We start from the raw sequence: 21266 nt of genomic DNA, 5'->3' as shown, positions 1-21266 counted from the left end.
ACTAAATACAAGAATTAAAGATCTTGTTATAGCACAATTTTACTTCTCCATACAAAAATAAGATAATTAAGAAAATGATTTTTGCAGTGCACCAACCTGCTTCTATAAAAACACTCACACACGGAAATTTCAGAGCCATATTTACAAACACATGTATTCAGTGTGCATTAACGTGCGTTTTCATAAACACCGAACAGGTGGAAAAAAAACATCGGAAGAAAGGAGGTGAACGGGAAAAAATGGTAAAATCCTCTCATCCCTGGCGCTTAACCGTCTATGGCCTCATCACGCCTCATCTGTCACATCGGTGACTCACTGGCTGCAGTCGCCCTCCTGTGGCGTCTGTTTGATTACACCAGTCCCGTGACGTCACACCCATTACACTCATTCACTCAAATGATCGAATTTATTCATCTTTTACATTCCATTTTTTAAAAGGCTTGGTTCGCAAATACTCCTGATTTTCTATTTGGATATTCTATTTCAAACAATACATTTTATTCAACAATTTAAATGCAGAGCGTGAGGAACAGAGTCAGTGTACAGAGAGATTTATATTTATATACAGTATATATGCACATAGATATACATGCATGCATATAGGCGTCGGCAAAGCAATACATAAGAATAAGGAGTCTAAATGCGATCAGATCAAACCAGCTCGTACAGTCTTTTGCATATGCGTTTCTGTTAGAGATAAAGTGAGAGAGATACTAGAAAGAGAGAGAGCAAGAGAGAGAGAGAGGTGCTGATGGGGGGAGTTGGCAAGCACTCGTGCCCCCCTCATCTCTGCGTGCACGACTCTCTCCTCCGCAGTGCACTGCTGGACAGCGCTGAGTGCGGAGTACAGGACAGCACAGGACAGTTAGCGCTTCCCTACAGTCCTAAAGTCCCAAACACGAGAGCAGCACCCACATGGAGCTAATTTGAACTGACGGAGGGCTGGTCTTCACTTCACGACTCACACTCACAGATTTACAGTTTGAGAGGGAAGGGGACATATCAGACATGGACACCTTGGTGTGGATCTTGGTTTGTGGAGCGGTAAGTGTTCGCGTTAGTTTAGACGGGAGCGCATGAGCGCTAGTATTCGGTGATCTTGTAGGTTAACTGAGATCAGGTGAAGCGCTTCGGCTCGGTGATGCTCCGGTGATGCGGATCTGACGGCAGAATTTGTGCTCGGTCTGACAGTGGAAGTGATGACTAATCTCAGCTGCCCGGTTTCTGGGAAGAAACAGGTGTCAGCCTCCTGTACTCTCTTAGTCTTTTTACAATGAATCTACACTTTCAATTTGTTTATTATGGTTCCTGAAAATAGGCTCCAGTCAATGCACAGCAATGTGCAGCGCAAAACTGGAGCCAAACTTTCATGTCAAGTTGCCTCAGATAAATATGAGTTTGTCGAATTTTTAGACCGGCTTAATTCGTTTAATGTTTGGCATATTTTTTGGCACATGCACCTTCTACAACTCGAAATTTAGTCAAACGCCTCAAAGAGATTTGAATATTTTTATTTTTTTTTATGTGATATATTTGCGATATTTAAATCTTTAATTATAATAATGCGCAATGACATTAATATGTTTTGTAAATGTTCGGTATGATAATGATCGGAAATTGCTACTGTTGCCATGGTTACGATTTCTGTTAATTAGCGCCAGGTGAAAATACATGCCCTTAGTAACTTTTGTGAATACTTAAATGCTTACAGTTAAACCGTAGGCTATATATAATTAAATGTAGTCTACCAATTTTAATTTTATAAGATCATTCACAGCCAACGAAACACCCATTATTCGTACTTTGCGTAGGTATTTAGATCAGACAGGACTATGTGCAAGAATTTATCACAAAACCTTAAAATAAAAATTACCAACACTCTTAAAAATAAAGGTGCTTCATGATACCATAAAATAACCTTTTTTTTTTCTAAAAGGTTCCATAAAGAACCTTTAACATCTGAAGAACCTTTCTGTTTCACAAAAGGTTCTTTGTGGTGAAAGAAGGTAAGAAAGAGATGGTTCTTTAAAGAATCTTTGACTGAATGGTTCTTTGTGGAACCAAAAATGGTTCTTCTATGGCATGGCTGTGAAGAACCTTTTTAGCACCTTTATTTTTAAGAGTGAATGTAACCATGGTTTCCACTAAGTAATTATTGTTAATAATGAGAACCATAAAAAAATATCTCAACCTAAGAAGTTTTTTTTTGAACCTTTTTTTGACGACCACAGTGGTGCCAAATACAACTGTATACTGTGGTATTTTTGGCGTGAACTTATCACGGTACATTTTTTGTAAGGGATACGTCTGATGCTCAGGGTGAAAAACTCAAAGTGCGTAAGCATGTGACCCCGAGGGTCCCCTACAGAGCGCCCTACGTGACCCTCACCACCTCCAGTCTCGTGTAACACGGACCAAATCAATTTAAGCATGCACACGCTCTTGACTAAACACAATTACACCGTGACCTCCTTTCAGTGATCTGATTTGCAAAATGGCAAACGGAGCCGGCAATTGAGTTTGATCCAGGTGCACAGAGTCGGTGAAGAATCTCCGTTGACACATGAGCCAGCAGCGCTCCATCTGGAGTGGGATCTTACAGCTGTGTGAAGGCTTTACGCTCCTGGTGCACTTTACAAGAGATCTGGCAGGGACAGAAATGGCCTAATTGGTGGTGAAAGAAGTGATAGCAGCTTGAGCCTTGATGTTTCATGGTATTAAAGCTCAGTAGCATTTCCTGGCCGGTGCATAGCAGTGCTGTACGGACAGGTGCAGATCACTGTCATGATAGGGACTATACAGTATGTAAATGAGGACATTCCATAGACTTCAAATAACCCATTAGTTGAGAACTTTCCTGGATTTGACCAGAGGAAGATTTTGGCAGATTTAATTTAGTTCCCAAAATACAGACACTCGTACACACTTTGCTCAGATGTCTTAAGCATTGGGCATGCTCCATACTAGGGAGTCCATTTAAGCCTGCCAAGTTAACTCATCGGCACACTTACTCAAGCGAATGCAAATTGAGAAAAAAAAGAAAGGAAGACAGCCAGGGTTTGACAAAAAGAGAGAGAGAGTAAATGAGGGGGTGAGTTGGCTGCTGTACTGGTGCATCTGTTTCTGAATGAGAACGAGAGAGGATGTGGATGAGGGGGGAGGAGGAGGGCAGAAAGAGGAGTCTTAAAGGGCAAAGAGAGTGTATGAGAGAGAGAGGCTAGGAAGGTAGATAAGATTAGAAACAAGTGGTGAAAATGTGAAGTAGATCAGAGAGGTTTTCCCTTTTTATTTTGACTGTGGGGAGTCTAGAGGGTGACTACCTGTCAGAATTGAATGTAATTGTAACAACTTGTAATGTGTTATGGTTTCAATTAAAGGATGTTTGTGTGTGTGTGTGTGTGAGTGAGAAAGAGAGAGAGTATGCTAATTGATTAATGAATGCAAGGAGAAAAATGTGCTGTGAGTTTAATTACCCCGTATGTGTGTGTGTGTGTGCGCACATGCTTGTTTGTGAGTGTGTCTTTGAAACGCTCTGGAATCCACAGGTTAATGAATGAATCTGTGCTTCTCCTTTTTTCAGCTATATCAAAGAGAAATGCTTCTACAAGGCACAACAGTAGGGCTCTAGAAGTAAAAATGCCATTCATTTACACCACAGAGAAATAGATTTTAATGATATTGCATAAACCTTTCAAAACAAACCTACACGGAGCTCAGAGATTAAGATATGATATATGTTGGTGCTGAAAGTCTTGTGGTCAGTGCGACGACATGTAGTGCAACTGTGCCTCTGGTGACCCGAGTTCGATTCCCTACTTGTGGTCCTTTGCTATTATATGTTGCTACAGCAGTCACAAGTCAGTGTAATTTCAAGTTCATTTTTTTAAAAATGGGTTTAATAGCTTAACAAACAGGAAACAATTAAATTTTTACATTTGGAAGATGAAACATTTTGGCTTTTTTTGTAAATGGTTTTATTGCTTAACAAACAGGAAAATATATATATATATATATATATATATATATATATATATATATATATATATAAAGCAGTTCAATTAAAATATTGAATAATTTTGTATTATTATTAGTTATGTGTAAATTTATTACAAATGCACATGCTGTGATTTTTTTAATCGAACTACTGCATTGTACATAATTCACAACACGTAATTGGATGAGTAATTCACAAACAAACAAAAAAAAGTTAATCAAAAGAAAATTTCACACTTTTTTTGTTCAAATCAAAGTTTGTAATGTGATAACTGATCTGATTGGTTTGGTTCATGTCTTTTGGGGTCATTTTAATGAAGAAACTGAAGAATTCCTATGGAGAAAATGAATGGGAAAAAATTCTTTTGTGTGGGTGGTCGCCGCTGAGCTCTACACACATAAAAACACATCACATATCAGCACTGAGTGTGAACACATGACCAGATTGAACCTACAGAGAGAGGAAGAGTGAAGTGCCGCAGTAGTAAATTTAATCAAAGTGAAGTCTGCATCCTCACAAATGAGCCTCCAAGTCCTCTTAAACACACCGCACACACACATCTGTCGTCTGGGACAAAATGAGCCCATAAACACCTCTTACAGCGCCTGCGGGTACAGATGTTTATGACCCCTTGGGTTATTGACAATACTCAACAAACAGATCAGGACCTGTGAAAGAGGAAGCACACAGTGGAAGGGAGGGCTAATGGATGTCTTGGGTAAAGAGGGTCTGCGGACTCTGATTTGTGAGACCTCGATGTGTAAAATATGTGTAATCGTACCCACGACAATACGAGAGAAACAGCTGGACATGCAGTAGACATATGTATAACTGCCTGTCTCATCTTGCTCAACACGCCCCAGCTTTTGGACATACCAGTGAAATGCAATCAGCACAATGTGCTGTGATGCAGCTGTTACCAAACTGTAGTTCCATATGCAGCAAATATGAAGGAGTTCATGGACAGTGGGGGGATTAACTGGAAAAATAAAAATAGTTTTCCAGTACAAATATCGGTAACACTTGTTACACGTTATATGTCCTTACTATTATAATAACAATAAATTATGCATAATTACATGCATGTAACCCTAAGCCAAACCCTAACCCTAACCATACAGTAAGTACATGTAGTTAATTCATATAACTCAATACTTAAATGTAGGCTATATTACACTGTGAATTATCTGCAGAACAACATTTAAATGGAGACTGTAGGTGGTTCAAGCTGAATTAATTGCAGCAATTAGTGGAGAATAAGAAGAAACTAGCATTTGAGGAATATCAATATGACTATATTGCCTTGCAAACACTTTAATTAATGTATTAACATCAAAATTTCTCAGGGGTTTATGGGTAATTGGAGACTAGGAACCTGTGGAGCCCTAGAGAGATGGAATAATAATGTCTTTTCTTTCTTTTTGTAGCTGGGGCTGGTGTTTGGCTCTAAGCTGGAGCGGGCCATAGACAAGGAGTGTGAGTCGGGCAGTTTCACTCACGATGGGGAGTGCTGTTTGCAGTGTCCTCCAGGAGAGGGAGTGGTCAAGGAGTGCGGGGCCACCCAGACCGAATGCGGTCAATGCTTAGACAGTGAGTACAACCACACATATTCACAAACTGTACTCACATGCAAACCCACACACTGACATGCATGTAGGCCGTGACACAGACAGAAGTGTTCATGCACATGCATACTTCATGTACTCATAATCTTCCATGCATATGCACACACAAATGTTCACACCGTCACAAACACTTACTTTCAGACAAATAAATTTATTAACACATAATTAGTCTCTCACACGTACACACGTATACTTATTAACACATAATTATGTTCTCTCGCTCCCTCACACACTCACGCACGTGCACATATATACTCAAAGAACAGGCAGAAGGCTGAGAGTAATTATGCAATTAGTCGGTTATGGTATATGAGCTGCTGTGTGTGTTTGTGTGTGTGTGTGTGTGTTTGATGTATTCATTTAGGCCAAATGTTCAGCTTCATAGTTTGCAAGGAAAACCAGAAAGAGAGAGTAACAGAGGAAAACAGGAAGTGATAGATGGACACACACTGAAAGTCACATGTCGCCATCACCACACATCTTTCAATAGGAAAATATCTAGTCTCTTGTGCCCATCAAGGCTGGATTTATTTGATCAAAAACGCAGTAAAAACTTAATATTGTGAAATATTATTACTATTTAAAATAACTGTTTTCTATTTGAATATATTTTAAAATGTAATTTATTCCAATAATGCAAAGCTGAATTTTCAGCATCATTACTCCAGTCTTCAGTGTCACATGATCCTTCAGAAATCATTATACTATGATGATTTGCTGCTCAAGAAACATTTATTTCTATTATTATAAATGCTGAAAACATTTATGCTGCTTAATATTTTTGGATTCTTTCAAGAATAGAAAGTTAAAAAAATACAGTATAGTCTTCCCATACACTGACACATTTAGAAACTGCACTGGCACATTTGGAAATGACAAGACACATTTTTCACCCATTTTACAGCAGGTCTCATTCTTTTGTTGTGAGAGTTTCCTAAAGGGGCTCTATCCTACTTTTTCTGCTCTCAGTAAGAGAAGCGCTCACAGTCCTCTGCGAGCGCTGAGAAGCACTTAGGACGACAGGCCTGAAATAGAGGAGGTCTTATGTTTCAGGACAGGACACTTTACATCAATAACCCAACTGGGTGCTTTTTGTTTTTTCAATCCTGTGTGGGATATAAATAAATATGGTGAATGTTATATTAAAAAAGCACCTGCATTCATTTTTAGTGTAACAAAACAAGCTTCTTGTTTACTGATAGACAAAAACACATTTTGTGACCTTTGCACTTATTTCCTGTCGCATTTTACCCAGTGTTGGCAAAGACAGACACAGACACACACACACACACACACACACACGCTTACGCACACATAGACACAGACAAAGACACACACACACACACACACACACACACACACACACACACACGTGCCTCTTTCATGCATCTTCGCCCCCTCATCCCCTACCCGGTCTAGACACAAGCATACATCAGCAACTACTGAAATATTTAGCTGTCCATTTTTCTCTGTTTCCCCTTCCCTTTCACACACACAAACTCATGGCAATGTGTGTGTGACACAAACCTCTCACCATCACAGCTACTGTCTCAGTCTTCATTTCTTTACATGTCTGGCCAATGTCCTGGATTCACACATACTAGCTGACAGATATCACTTTCCATTGATTACTTTGGTTCATTAATAAAGCCTGAGAGTTCAAAAATAATCTAGTAGCTCAGAGCTTGGCTCTAACAACCACAAGGTCATTGATTTGATTCATGCAAGTTATTCTCTCAAATCTTTCAATCTCTAAAAAAAAAAGAAAAAAATATATTATTCTATTACAGTGAATGTATTTTATGGTAGCATTTGTTGTATTGATTTATGCAGATTATGCAGAATTATGCAGATTAAAAAAAAAAAACATTTACTTTAATGTAATTAAGAATTGTCTAATAAGAATTACCACCATTACCATATTTATTAAAAGTTTAAATTGAAATCTGAAAATAAATATATAAAATAGGTTCTAAAAGGTTTTCTGTATTCAAAGTCTAAAATATTTTTCTGGATTTTAGAGGAAATGTGACCCTGGGACATATTTTCATGAGATTTACCCATTTTTTTTATTTTTTTATTATTTATTTACATTTTTTTTTAATACAATACACAATTTAAAGGCTTTTTGTTGTTTTGAAGTGAACTGTGAATGGAAGTCAATCTATTATAAATTCTGTTAGTAATTGTTTTTGTAATAGGTACTGTGGGAGCCGTGCTGAGTTAGTGTGTGTTTTTGTGTAGTTTTGGACAGGGTTTTGGGGGATAAAAGCATTAGATAATGATACTTAAAGGGATACTCCACCCCAAAATTAAAATTTTGTCATTATTCACTTATACCCCTGTGTTGTTCCAAACCCATAAAAGCCACAAGGATACGTTTTCTATGTGTATTTATGCATTGGTTTAAAAGAAGCATGGCTGACACTGAAGAGCGTACGCCTTCTGTGTACTGCTCAGATTCTCCAAAATGCCGCTACAGTGATTTGGAGAGACACAGAGGAGAAACTGATGAATAAAGTCATTATTTTTGTTTTATTCGCGTACAAAAAGTATTCTCGTCGCTTCATAACGTTACGGTTGAATCACTGATGGCAGATGGAGTATTCTGACGATGCTTTTCATACTTTCCTGGACCTTGACAGTGTATTGTACTTGGCAGTCTATGGGACAGTCACAAGCCTCCCGGTTTTCATCCAAAATATCTTAAATTGTGTTCCGAAGACGAACAAAGCTTTTATGGGTTTGGAACGACATGGGGGTAAGTCAGATGCAACATCAGATGCTCTAACCCAACCAGACTGAGACTAATACAGCCCTTACTCACCTGAGAGAAAGAAAGAAATAAAAGAAATAGAGAGAGGTTAATGCTACTGATCATTTAGGCAGAACTCAGGACTGGAGCCTTCACTGTTTTTATTGGCCTATGCAGCCGCTCTACTACTCCAAGCAGCTTTGATGTATTACTTTAACCGTATTATAACAGAAACAGTCATACTAATAAGGAACAACTGAATTGTGAAAACAGAACAAGAGAGAGAGAAATACATTCCAGTTTGTTCCGATAAACTGATATGGTTGTGATTATAAATCAGAATACAGTGCATTACGCAATGGACGTTTTTCCCTCTGCCCATTCAGTATTAAGTTACTTTACAAAATCTTTCAAAATGTGCCAGCAAAATATTGGCAAACGTCCCCAGTTACAGTTCTCCTCCAGCAAATGACAGCCAAGCAGAAATGCAGCTTTGAAAGAGTGTAAAAAGATCTCATGCACCTGACTGATTTATATGTAACTGTAAAAGGATGAAAGCACAGAGACTTGGGCTGATGACGTCACAGGAAGACACGCTGCATAAGGCAGTCCCGGTCTTTTTCCACTGCCCCTCCTGACAGAAATGTTTTTGTTTTTTTTGTGATGAAGGTATTTATTATGCGTGTAAACAGCCATCAGCAGAGCATGTGTGTGTGTGTGGGTGGGCGCTCTGTTGTTTCTGTTAGTGTTGTGATATGCGTTTATAATCAGTGCAGGGATGGCTGCGTTCAGGTGCATCCCTGCGAAAACCCGGCTGGTGCTCTGTTTGTCTGTTCACAGTTCAATGCACCATAAAGATGAAATGTTTAAAGTAAACTCAATCAAGAAGGAAAAAAGTAAACACTAAAGTCAAACTATAGAAGTAATGAAAGTAAGATGGAGATCAGACAGCATGGGGGCCATGTGTTCCTCTCTCAAGGTCAGTGATATTATAGTGAACACAAAACAGACAAACAACGTCAAATGTGTGCACACACACACACACACACACACACATACACACACACACACACACACACACACACACACACACACACACACACACAAACACACACACACACACACACACATATATATAATGTATAAATCTCAATTCTGAAAAATTGACACTTAAGACCGGTTTTGTGGTCCAGGGTCACATATGTATGTATATATCGGCAGTGTTTCATAGTACAAAAAAACAACAACACCAGTATTACAATACATAATAAGAAGTGTATAAATCAATAGTTTTCGTCTTTCGCCTCCCCTTAGCCCATTGAGTTTTAACAGACCCCCTAAAGCATGCAGTGAGTTTTGTGGGGAGTAATTGACAATGAATAGGGAAAAGTAACGTGAGAGAAGGCAGTGCAGATGTTATTGTTTGTTGTTGGTTGTTATGGTCTGTTGTTGTTTTCTTGATGTGATTAATACCTCGTGTTGTGGTGTGTGTTCATCAAATCAGTCTGAATGAACAATATAATGGTCTTACAGTTTTTCTCAGTCGCTTTGGTGCATTTCTCAAATCATCCTTAATATTTTAATTTGAGTATGTGTATTTTTTTAAAACTTTTCGTAAAAATTCGTAAGTACTACACAACAGATTATCTTTAGTTTATTTTTAATTTATTTTTAATCTTTTATTTTATAAATAAAATATTTATGTCAATGAACAGTGCCATCAGAATGAAAAGTCCATTTGTGTCATTATTCACACAAACAAGAACAGGTCAAAAGACAAGAACACCCCCCCCCAAAAAAACCTTTACAATGTCATTGTGGTATAGAAAAGGAAAAAAGTAAATATGGGCACAAAGATAAAAAAAAAAAACAAAAAAAAGTCCCCCCCATTGTCAGAATTTGTAACTCTTGTGTTTACTCACCTGTCTAAACAGCATATGCTTCCAACTGAAGATTCATGAGATGAACCTTTGAGCTATTTCAGAGAACTGGTTTATCATTGGTTGATCTACATTCTCTTTATTAGTCAAGATTCACTTGCACAATTCATGCCAAATTTACAAAAAGTCTAATAATGTGTAAAAAAATGTGCTTGACAGTTCATGACAACTAGATGAACCATTTTGCATTTAATGACTTATATGATGAACTAAAGACTAGGGGCCTCATTTATCAATATAACGTAGAAACGAGCACAGATCCGTGTGCACAAATCAACTTACGACAGAGTTCATGTGTGATTCATGAAACATTCATATGCCGCCAATGTCATCATACGAGTGATCGCACGTTGATAAATGTGGCGGCAGAAAACAATCATCATTTCAATATCACACCCCTAAAAACACCCTGGTTTGGAAGCCTCGCCCCTAGAGTTTATGACACGGAGAAACGAAACCCAGCCAAAAAGAGGAAGTACTCTCATGAAAGAGAATACATTAATTGATGCTATTTTTTTTTTTATTATAATGGTGGTAAGCATACTATTTAGTTCCCCTCACCATGCAACAAATATTTTAAATTTAATGGTATTCAGAACAGAACGAAGAATGAAAAATAAGTAGTTATAAAATTATATATTAAACCATAAAATAAAACACAAATTAGGCTATAGTGGCATCCATTATGAAGAGCATACAAATGTCAAGCAAAACTGAAACGGTATTGGACTCACGAGCCTGTCTCATACCACAAGAATCCAAATATTATTCATTATGTAGCCTAAACATGGCTTCATACTTCAGTCATGTTTTAATATCTGTGTAAAATCCTTGCATGCGCAAAAATATTTGTTGGGCGCTGCACGCTGATTTTACAGCGGACATTTTAAATTAAACAGTGCAAATTTTATGTTTGGTTGACTGCATTTTAGTTTGATGATGAATGGCTGAAATGTCAGCCAACGCTAGAACCAATGTAGTTTGTGTGCACGAGACGCCTGTGCAATCAGATGGATTAAATCAAATAAAGATATAAAGAAAAGAAATAAAATGCATTAAGAGTGTCACAAAAACAAGTGTAGCCTATACTTGTTGTAGTGTTTTTTTTTCTTTTGTTAATCTGTTAATTATATTAGCCTGTTATATATTTTGTGTGATCCTAATTTTTATTTTATTATTCCTTTTATAGACTTAATTTCTGTTTTTCTCCTTTAACAGAAGCACTGCAGGTGCATGATGCGACAATTGAATCCTCATGGTCTGTGGCTTTCGCTCCTATTCACATGTATAATTAGCTAAAGCCCTGTATAAAACCAAAAAAAAAAAAAAAAAAAAAATTATATTCTTATTTTTTTGGTTTAGACTAATGAGTTTCGTTTGGTGGTCAGGAAAATAAAAACGAAACAAAATACATCGTTCTACATTTACATTTGTTCCCCCCATAGTTTACTATATGCTGCGCACAAGTACAGGTAACTCAAAAACTTGCGTAGACGAGCTGAGACCAGATGTGAGATTTGATCGTAGCCACCGCTCACGTTCATATTGATAAATTCCAAGTTTTGCGTTGAAACGACCGTATGCCCAATTTTCCGACGTACGTTCATTTCGTAAATGAGGCCCTAGATGTTTTGAGGGGTAAGACTATTGCACAGAAAACTATATAACACATTTTGAGCAACATGACATTAGCAACTGATAATGTAGGAAACCACAGATAAATGTGCATAATCAGTTGCATGAATACCAAAGCAATCACAACTTGTTCAAAAGAATGAGAAACTGGTTTTATGATGTGTACAAATAACTAGATGATGTGGAGGTTGTACAAGTAGTTTTGAGAATTCATTTCTGATCTGAGAAATGCACCAAAGTGACTGAGAAAAACTGTAATGAAAAGACCAATTTAAAAAAGTAAGCAAACAACTTACACACTTAGATATAACCACTTTGTTACGATAAAAGGTACTTAAAATGGCTTGAAAACTTGAAAATCTGTAGGGGTCTGTTTTTAGCAGTTAATCATTAATTTAAAGTAAATCTCCATGTCTGTGACCAATATTTACCAAGCTTTGATGACTGATGACCTGAAAAATAAAAAAATTGTTAAAAGTTAGCTATTAAAAAGAATAGCTGAACATAAGATCACAAATAAAAAATATAGTTTAAATTGTTACTGCCTTGAGTTATTATTTTGTAATGAATGCTTAAAAAACTAACTTGATGAGATTCATATTTGGCTTTAATAAATAGAATATTAATAACATTTTAAATGTAAAAATATCAAATAGAATTTTTTTCTGATAGTTTAAATAATGTTTATTTAAACAAGAAAATGTGACTGTGACAAGAATTTAGACTTGTTAAAAAAAAAAAATCCTTTCAGAGCACCACTGGTATGTATATATGTATGTAGATAGATAGACAGACAGACAGACAAACTGACAGACAGACAGATAGATAGATAGATAGATAGATAGATAGATAGATAGATAGATAGATAGATAGATAGATAGATAATAAGGAAAATATAGAGATATTATTTAACTATATTGCTAGGCCAGCCTAAGTTGGGTGACAAATGGACTGATCTTTAAATTCTCCACTGCAGAACGAGGTCATATCCATCCATTAATAAATAATGAAGGAGAGAGCGAGAGAACAAACAGATGGGCTGAAAGGGTTGTTCGGCTGAATTGACACTTTCACAGATCACTGTGGCCTGCATCACATGACCCATATGTTTACCCATCGTCCCCCTCTTCTCTCGTAGAGCACTAGAGACACGTATGCTCTTTGCTCTCAGAAAGAACATTTACTGAGTCTGTCTGTGTGTGTAAATGAGGGTGTTACACAGTGATATGGAGAAGTGGTACACTGTGTGTAAGTACCCACAACATCAAAGCCCATCAATGAAGAGCATTAAAAAACATCAAAAACAACATTATCGCGGCATCAGCAATCTCATGTTTGTCAGCACAACATGTTTGAGCAGTTGTTCTCGCATTTCTCAGGCAAGTCATTAGCTTCAGCATCACCTGCACAACAAGAGCAAACATGACAAGAACGTCGAGTGTTTCAAGAAGTGCTTCTGTCCGAGGTATGGCAGAGAGGTGAACACCTCACCCTCAGGCCAACCTTAGGCGTGAACACATCTGTCTGCCCAGTGTCAAATCCTTCCAGCGTCAAGTGCAGATTGTTTAGGAAGGAAAATCCTAAATATGATGTCATTAATGTCTCAATATTTTTTCATAGTTTCAGGATGCACGTTTCTCTTGAGAATGGTATCCTAGTGATCACACATTTTCAGCTATGTCACACAAGTCTGTAATTAGACCTCAGAGATTTCAATATGAAATCATCATTTTTTTTTTCCATAAACAAATTATCAATTTAAATTATTCAACATATGTAAAAAATTATTTTTCAAAGTTGTGAACAAAGATTACTGGAGTACAATTTACAAGAAAATACGATTTTGTTCTTTCTACTTCGAAATTTCATATTTAGGCTAATCCAGTGTGTTACTTGCCGTAATGAATTGTTAAACTTACTAGCAATGTCTGAATGAAAACAGTTTCTACACCATTTTTTTTAATTAATAAGTTAAATTTTTAACTTATTTTAAAAATTCTCCTGAGCTATGAACCGGCAACCTCTGAGCCATGAAATATTCCTCTGGAAAACAGCTGTGGGCTTGTTTTTGTTTCATGTTTGTGGTGTTTGATGAAAAGCTGTCCTGTGTTCCAGGAATACAAGAACATTTCCAGCAGAGATCTATCTGTATGTACTTCTGCCTATCTCTGTTTGTTTGTTTGTTTACTCATTTATTTATCGCCATGAGAATAAAAGACCAGGGACACACATGAGAGACACATGCAGGAGCTTGTGCTTGTGTGAATACCTCAGCTTGATAATATCTTACCCTTACTGCATGCCGGACCAGTCTAAAGAAGAAAAACTGTCATTTCTAAACAGTACGTGGAGAAGCATTAGATTAGTGTGCTGGTGATGACATTTCTCATGAATGTGCAGATGTGTATCTGCTGCTCGCTGTGAGGAACCGCTTTCTTTCTCAGATATTATCTTCATCCTCAGACAAATATGGCTGGTTTATTTGGTGTTAACAGCTCAGACTTGTAGAATCCACCTTTAAGTGTTTATGTAGAAATAAAAGAATTCCATTTTCGCTGTACTGAAGCAAAAATTATGCTTTTGCCTTTTCAACCTATGATGTCTTGTTCACATCCTGTTCACATTCCTTTGCTTTCTGTTGTAAGATCTTGGCTGTAATATAAAAGAGGAGTTGAAAGTCCAATAGAATAGTTCAAATTTATCTGTCAGATCCTTTTATGGCAATGATACATTATCTGCAGGACATAAATTGGTCTGAACAGGTTTCAAATTGTATTGCTTTGTGCAACAGGGGGAATGAATACTTTTTTTTGTTTATACTATATTTTAGAATATATAATTTTAGAGAAAAGTGTCTATATGTGTTATTTTATATGTGTGTTAGAAACAAAGGGATCTCATTTGTCATTTTTCTTTTATATGAGGACTGTTAAGATCAATTCACACAACTGACACTGACTAATGCTGACAGCTGACAGAGTACAGTACATAATTTCTCAGACTTTTTAAGATCCAACAAATGCCGATTCAATGCTTTAAATCAGAAAACAAGCACAGAATAATGGCATCGGATACAAACAGCGGTAACCCACTGATCAGACAAAACCCGACAAATGTGTCTGTAGCCTTTGTCAGCATTTGCTTGTGCGGTGTAAATTGACCTTTAAAGAGAAAGTTATTTGTCTGGGTGTTGGGAGACAGCAGAGACCCCCATAAGCAAGAGCTGCCATGGCTGTGACCAGGCATTTAAAACAACTTGGTTTATATAAGATCATCAGGCATAAAGTGCTTCCTCTTTTTTTCTGTGAAAACAAACCAAAATCAAAACCAAACAAACACACTCTTATTGCCCTCTCATCCTTGCTTTCTCCCCTCCTGTTATCAGAGTGACACAAGATCTAGGGAAAGATATTTAAATCCCAAATTTGCAGGGATTACGTTACAAACCCTTAGAACTCCACATCATTTAAAATGCCTGTCACACTTAATTTTTTTTTTGTCCTACAGTGAACCCTTATTTCACTGGAAGCCTCACCACATACAAACCTTCTGAATAATTTAAAGCTTTCCAAATAATTTTTCATCCCAATGTTTTATTTTCATACAGCATCTCAAACTCACATATAGGAAAAACTCCTCTTGAGAAAAACTCTTATTGTGTAATAAAGGTAAACACCAAAAAGTGAAGCATTATTTCTGGGCTGAATTCAGGCATTACAAATGCTGTCCTGCAAATCTTGAAACTTTCAAAACTAAGTTTTTGGAATGATGGAAAAAGACAGAAGACAAAATAGGAAAGAGGACATACTGTATTAAAAGTATTTAAAAATGGCAGTTAAAGCTTTCTTTTTCATGATTATTTGGCTGACGCGAGTTTGAATCAGTCTGTCATTTGCTGATCCTGTTACTGACTCTTCGCTCCATCACTTCCTGTTATTCTCTATACATTTTATTATACCTGGAGAAAACTATCCATTAGCAGTGCCATTTACATCAGTTACAAAAACTGGGAAATACGTAACTTATGGTAATCATAGCTTTTTGAGCAAATCATCTGAGCCATGAATGCCATGTGACTAATCACTCTGCTAAAAATGTTATTGTTGCAAAACTGACTGAATTAAGACACAATAATGCATACAGTCCCAAACCCTTCACTAGAGCTGCGACTGTCAGCAGCAAAACATCTATTTCACGAGTTCGGCTGCTCATCCAGTCCTGATGGTGGGCTCAGAGATGCCCCCCCTGTTGACAGAACTGAATGAATAGGCAACTACTGAACCTACGTTTGGAACATCATAATATGAAACATACTGCTGCTTGCAAAAAAATTATCCAGTAAAGTCAGAAAAGACGACTATTTTGAATGGCCTTCTATGGACCCTTTTCACATTTCCAGCGTTCGCAGAAGCAGAAGTCATTATAGTTGGGTAAACTACCAATGTGGTGAATGAAAACTACAAGAAATGAAAAATTTGCATTCCCATTTGCGTCAATAACAAAAGAAAAATTAACAACAGAATTTCCATGACTTCCAAAAGTGGAAAAAATATTGAGAGATTGATGATGTTGGTCAGAAGAGAGAGATGTGTCAAATTTCTCATCACTCCCTCAGCTACTGTATTAGAAAGACTCATGTAGCAATGTAAACTAGTTTTCTGTAATTTAAGGCAGAGCTAATAAAGCACAAAGTAAAGTGTCATAGATATACATAATTGAAAAAAGTTTGCTATATGTTAACGTCAATGTCACACAGTTAATATCTGTGGAAAAACGTCCTCACCGCCTGTAAAAAAGGGGTCCATTAGACTCAGATGCATTATGTATTCAGTAATGCCAAGTAGACTGTGTTTTGACTGCAGAAATCATTGCCATGCTGAAATGAAAACACACAGATCTCTATAACACAATCTAGCAGACCATTCTTTTCCTTGATTACTAATTTTTCCACATTGTCTTTTTTCACACGTCTTCCCTCCTCAGTTTTTCCATGCCTGTAGTGTCTTATTATTACTATCATCACTGATTAATTATAATTAAAGCACTAAGGACGTTATAATTTAACCTGAGGGGTCATTATTAACAGCAGACGGGCAGGTTGTAATTATCTTGTCATTCTGATGATTTTTCTTTTTTTTTTTTTTTCTCCAGGTGAGACGTTCTCTGAGACGTTCAGTCACACAGAGAAGTGTCAGACGTGTATAGAGTGCACGGGTCTCATGCGCATGCAGACCCCCTGCACCGACTCGAACGACGCTGTGTGCGTGTGCAACTATGGCTACTTCATGAGCGATCTGACAGGTCAGTGCGAGCCGTGCACTGTGTGTCCACGTGGTCAGGGTGTGATGATACGCTGCGAGCACACTCACGACACGGTCTGTGAGGAGTGTCTGGACGACACCTACTCTGATCAGGAGAGCACGCTGGACCCCTGCCTGCCCTGCACCATCTGCGAGGAGGGAATAGAGATTCTCATGAGGAACTGCACACCAAATGAAGATGCATGGTGTCATGGTGAGAGAATAATACCCTCAACAATATCATGTGCAAACACAATCAAAATTGAAACCAAATAATAAAATGAAAAATAAAAAATAAACAGCATAAAAAAACTAAATTATATTAAAAAGGAAAATTATAGAAATATAGTTTATATATGGTTTGTTACAAATATAAGAAAAAATAAAAAGTGTATAGTTTATACACTTATAGTTTATAAATTATAAATATATTTAGTTTAAAATATTTCCTCATATTTGTCATAAACTATAGTTCTGCTTCATTTTTCAGTTTACTTCTGCAGGTTTTTTGTGCATATTTAAGTTGCACATAAAGTGTGCACTTGTAGTATTTGTAGCCTGTGGACAGTCACTATGGGCAACTGCATGAACACTACAAGCAACTTGTTTGGCTGTATACGAGCCTGATCTCTCTCACACTCTTTCTAACAGCTAATTTCTCTTAGCCTCAGTCAAAATGTTTGCTTTGCTCCATGTGTTTAAGGATCAGTCTGGGTCATTTCCGTATGTGTCTGCTTGTGGCCTTGCAGTTTAAAGGTCAAAGTGTGCATACTCTGTGCAAAGCCCTGTAGTTATAGAGGTCACAACAGTCCAGAAGGTCAAACCCAGTGACACATGCAAACACACATGTATAAAAGCAGGCATGTGGATCACAGTGATTTTACAACAGGTAACAGATGTTCTTATACCTCTACCTATGATATATATATATATATATATATATATATATATATATATATATATATATATATATGAAAATAAAAAATAAATAAAATAAAGACTGTTGCAGTTCCATGTTTTGCCTCTAGTTTTAGCAGATTTTTTGTTTAAAATTATTGATAATATTAATTTATTTGATATTCAATGTGTAGTGTATTAGAATAGTCAGTAATATAATATAATATAATATAATATAATATAATATAATATAATATAATATATCAAATTGTGAGAATTGTGTAGACTCCATGTTGCTATCTAGACATCAACAATAGAAAAAACTACACACAATTATAAAATAAAACATCAAAATAAAACAAAAATCACAAATCAGCTTGATCTACTATTCAAAAAATTGCACTTATACAGGCACAAATGATTTTTATACCTTCAGTTTACATTGTGGAATAATATAATTATATATTATAATATAATATAATCAAAATACTTGTCCACTTTATTATCCACACACTCTGAGGAAGGCAGAAGGCTGAAATGCATCAGTGTGCAGAGGTTTAGGCATTTTTAATGTTTTTTGAGATGGCTAGAATGTAAATGAAGGCTTTTAAACTTTTTTGGACCAGAAAAAGTACCTCGGATTCTTTTTCGTAATAGTTGTTTCAAACCCAACCAAAGAGCACCTTCTGGGATTATTTCATGAGGTCCTTGATCAGCAAGAAGCATTTCAAGATGTCTCCTACGATACTTTATTGTCCTTCTCAAAGTCCTACATATTTCACAAACTAACCAAACTGCGACCAGGTGAATGTTTGTTTCTGTTTGGGCTGTGGTTACCAAAGAGACACTCTGGCAGTGGCCAGCAAGTGAAATGATGGCCCTTTTTCTACCTCTTTAACACTCACGCTCAGCTAAACACACAGAGAAAGCTCTGTTTTCATGGCTGGAGAGGGCATGTAATGTGGCGTGTCATTGCATTAGTGTGCTAGCACTTGGGCTGTGGGACTGTCTGATGTCTGAAGCCTGGGGCTGTATGTGTGAGGGTCATTATGGCTGCTGCTGCTGCTGACGAGGATTGGGTGGGCTAGATCTGTCAGTTTGGGGTTTAGTGTCAGCCCTGGCCCTTTGGTTCATGTGTGTGTCACACCCAGATTAACATCTGTCTCAGGTAATCTGATCACAAATGGACAATGCTAACTACAGGTGTAAACGGGGGTCCAAACAGCTTTGTTATTGGATCACTCAAACCACATTTAGAGGTAGCTGAAAAATGCATGTGATCGCATGGAGTTTCTTGTACAAATGCTAATGCGTCCTGATGCATCCCAGACAACAAAAAGGTAAAGTCCAGTGGCCAAAAAAAAAAGAAAAAAAAAAAAAAAAAGGTTTAACAAAAAATGGATTGTTTCCAAACAGGTTTCCTGAACGTTTTTCACACATGCAAACTCAAACTTCGAGCAGTCCAGAACAGCAACCTCAAAAAACAGAGCAATGTTTAGAAAGAACAACAGCCACATATAAAGTAGAAGTTAAAAGCCTTTATTTATGAACATACCGAATTGTGATTAATATCATAGTAAGAATTAATTTAAACAAAATAGACACTTTTATCTGATTTACAAAGTGAATGTTTGCTAAAACAGTGTTTAATGTGTGTGACTTGAAGTGCTCTGCTGTGTATGTGGGGTAGCATAATGTGTGCAGCATAAGGAGATATCACTGCAGATGGAACCTGTAAATCATAAAGCATCTGCAAGTGCTGTCAGGACTAACACACACACACACACACACACACACACACACACACACACACACACACACACACACACACACACACACACACACACGTTCAGCTTCACTGACAGCAGTTCCTGCTCTCATGTGACTCTCAGCCTCAGAAACAAATGACACAAATAGCGAACAAAATAAGCAAAGAGCTGAAATGTGTGTTGTGTTCCCATTAACTTGTCAAATCAGTGTGTTTGCTAGTTTAGTTTATTTTATTTAGTGTAACTGTATATTCAAATTTAATGATGTCACATTATTTGACATTTTTAGTTATTTTTGTCTTTGCCTTTTGCATACTTACATTTGGAAAAGTTTGGGGTCAGTAAGATTTTGTTTTTGAAAGAAATTAAAGACACATTAAATTGATCAAAAGTGACAAGACCTTCATAATTATTATTATGAACTGTTCTTTGATATCCTGAAAAAAAGTCTCACACTTTCCACAAACATGTTGAGCAGCACAACTGTTTTTAATACTGATAATACTAAAAAAGTTTTGTGATTATTATTGTGAATGATTTTTATTTGTAAAGTAAATTAATTAATTAGATTTGCTTTAACAGTAAAAAAGAAATGTGAATGGTAGTGTGTATACTTTTAATATCATAACTACATTTAAGTTTGCAAACTACTTTTTGTTATTAACTTGTAGTGTAGAAAACTAAGCTACTTTTTCACTTGACTGTAATTCAACTACTTTATTATTAGCTTGTATAATTGGAAGCTACAGTTTCACTTTCCTGAAGATAATATGATCATCTTTTGTGTGTACGGTTACAGCACAGAGCAGCCTTGTTCTGCCCCGTCACACACACAGTCATAGAGGTCCTTGTGTGTTTCTGTACAGATGACCACCCTCCACGAGCACCACATTATCATCCTTAAAATGACCTTATACGTGACCTTTCCTGCTTCTCTCTATCCATCCCACTCGCTGTCTGTGTATCTCTGACCCTTTCATGTCTGTTTCTCTGGTGGGTCAGTCATTTCTGTGCCCTTTGATGAGGGTGGTGCATTAAAAACATGCTCTTTCATGAAAATGACCACAGTAGGAGTCAAAGGCACACATGCCTGAATGACCAGTTTCTCTCATCGCTGGTGGTCCATGATTCATTTCCTGCAGCACATACGGACTTAAGTGGCATGTGTCTGTGTGCGTGTGACAGAAAGAGAGAGATGTGCTGAGCTCTTTCCTTTGTTGGATCGATAAGGCTGCTGGAGTTTCTTACTCTCGGGTTTCAATCTGTGACCTCTATCACAGCTACAGCATCACACACACACACACACACACACACACACACACACACACACACACACACACACACACACACA

The 21266-nt window shown here is 37.0% G+C and overlaps 1 protein-coding gene across 1 annotated transcript in view; it reads left to right on the top strand.

Moving 5' to 3' along the window:
- Window positions 1–788: 788 nt before the first annotated feature.
- LOC109051318 (tumor necrosis factor receptor superfamily member 16-like) overlaps window positions 789–21266 on the top strand; it is a 38013-nt gene continuing 17535 nt past the window's right edge. Inside the window, exons 1-3 of the mRNA XM_042720982.1 lie at window positions 789–1044; window positions 5422–5584; window positions 17101–17463. Coding sequence (XP_042576916.1) covers window positions 1009–1044; window positions 5422–5584; window positions 17101–17463 — 562 coding nt within the window. The 5' untranslated portion in view covers window positions 789–1008. The remainder of the gene's footprint in view (window positions 1045–5421; window positions 5585–17100; window positions 17464–21266) is intronic.

The sequence above is a fragment of the Cyprinus carpio genome, chromosome B3 (genome assembly GCF_018340385.1).
Source record: "Cyprinus carpio isolate SPL01 chromosome B3, ASM1834038v1, whole genome shotgun sequence".
NCBI lineage: Eukaryota > Metazoa > Chordata > Actinopteri > Cypriniformes > Cyprinidae > Cyprinus > Cyprinus carpio.
The sequence above is the reverse complement of the archived record's forward strand: the minus strand, read 5'-3'. Positions and strand labels throughout refer to the sequence as shown.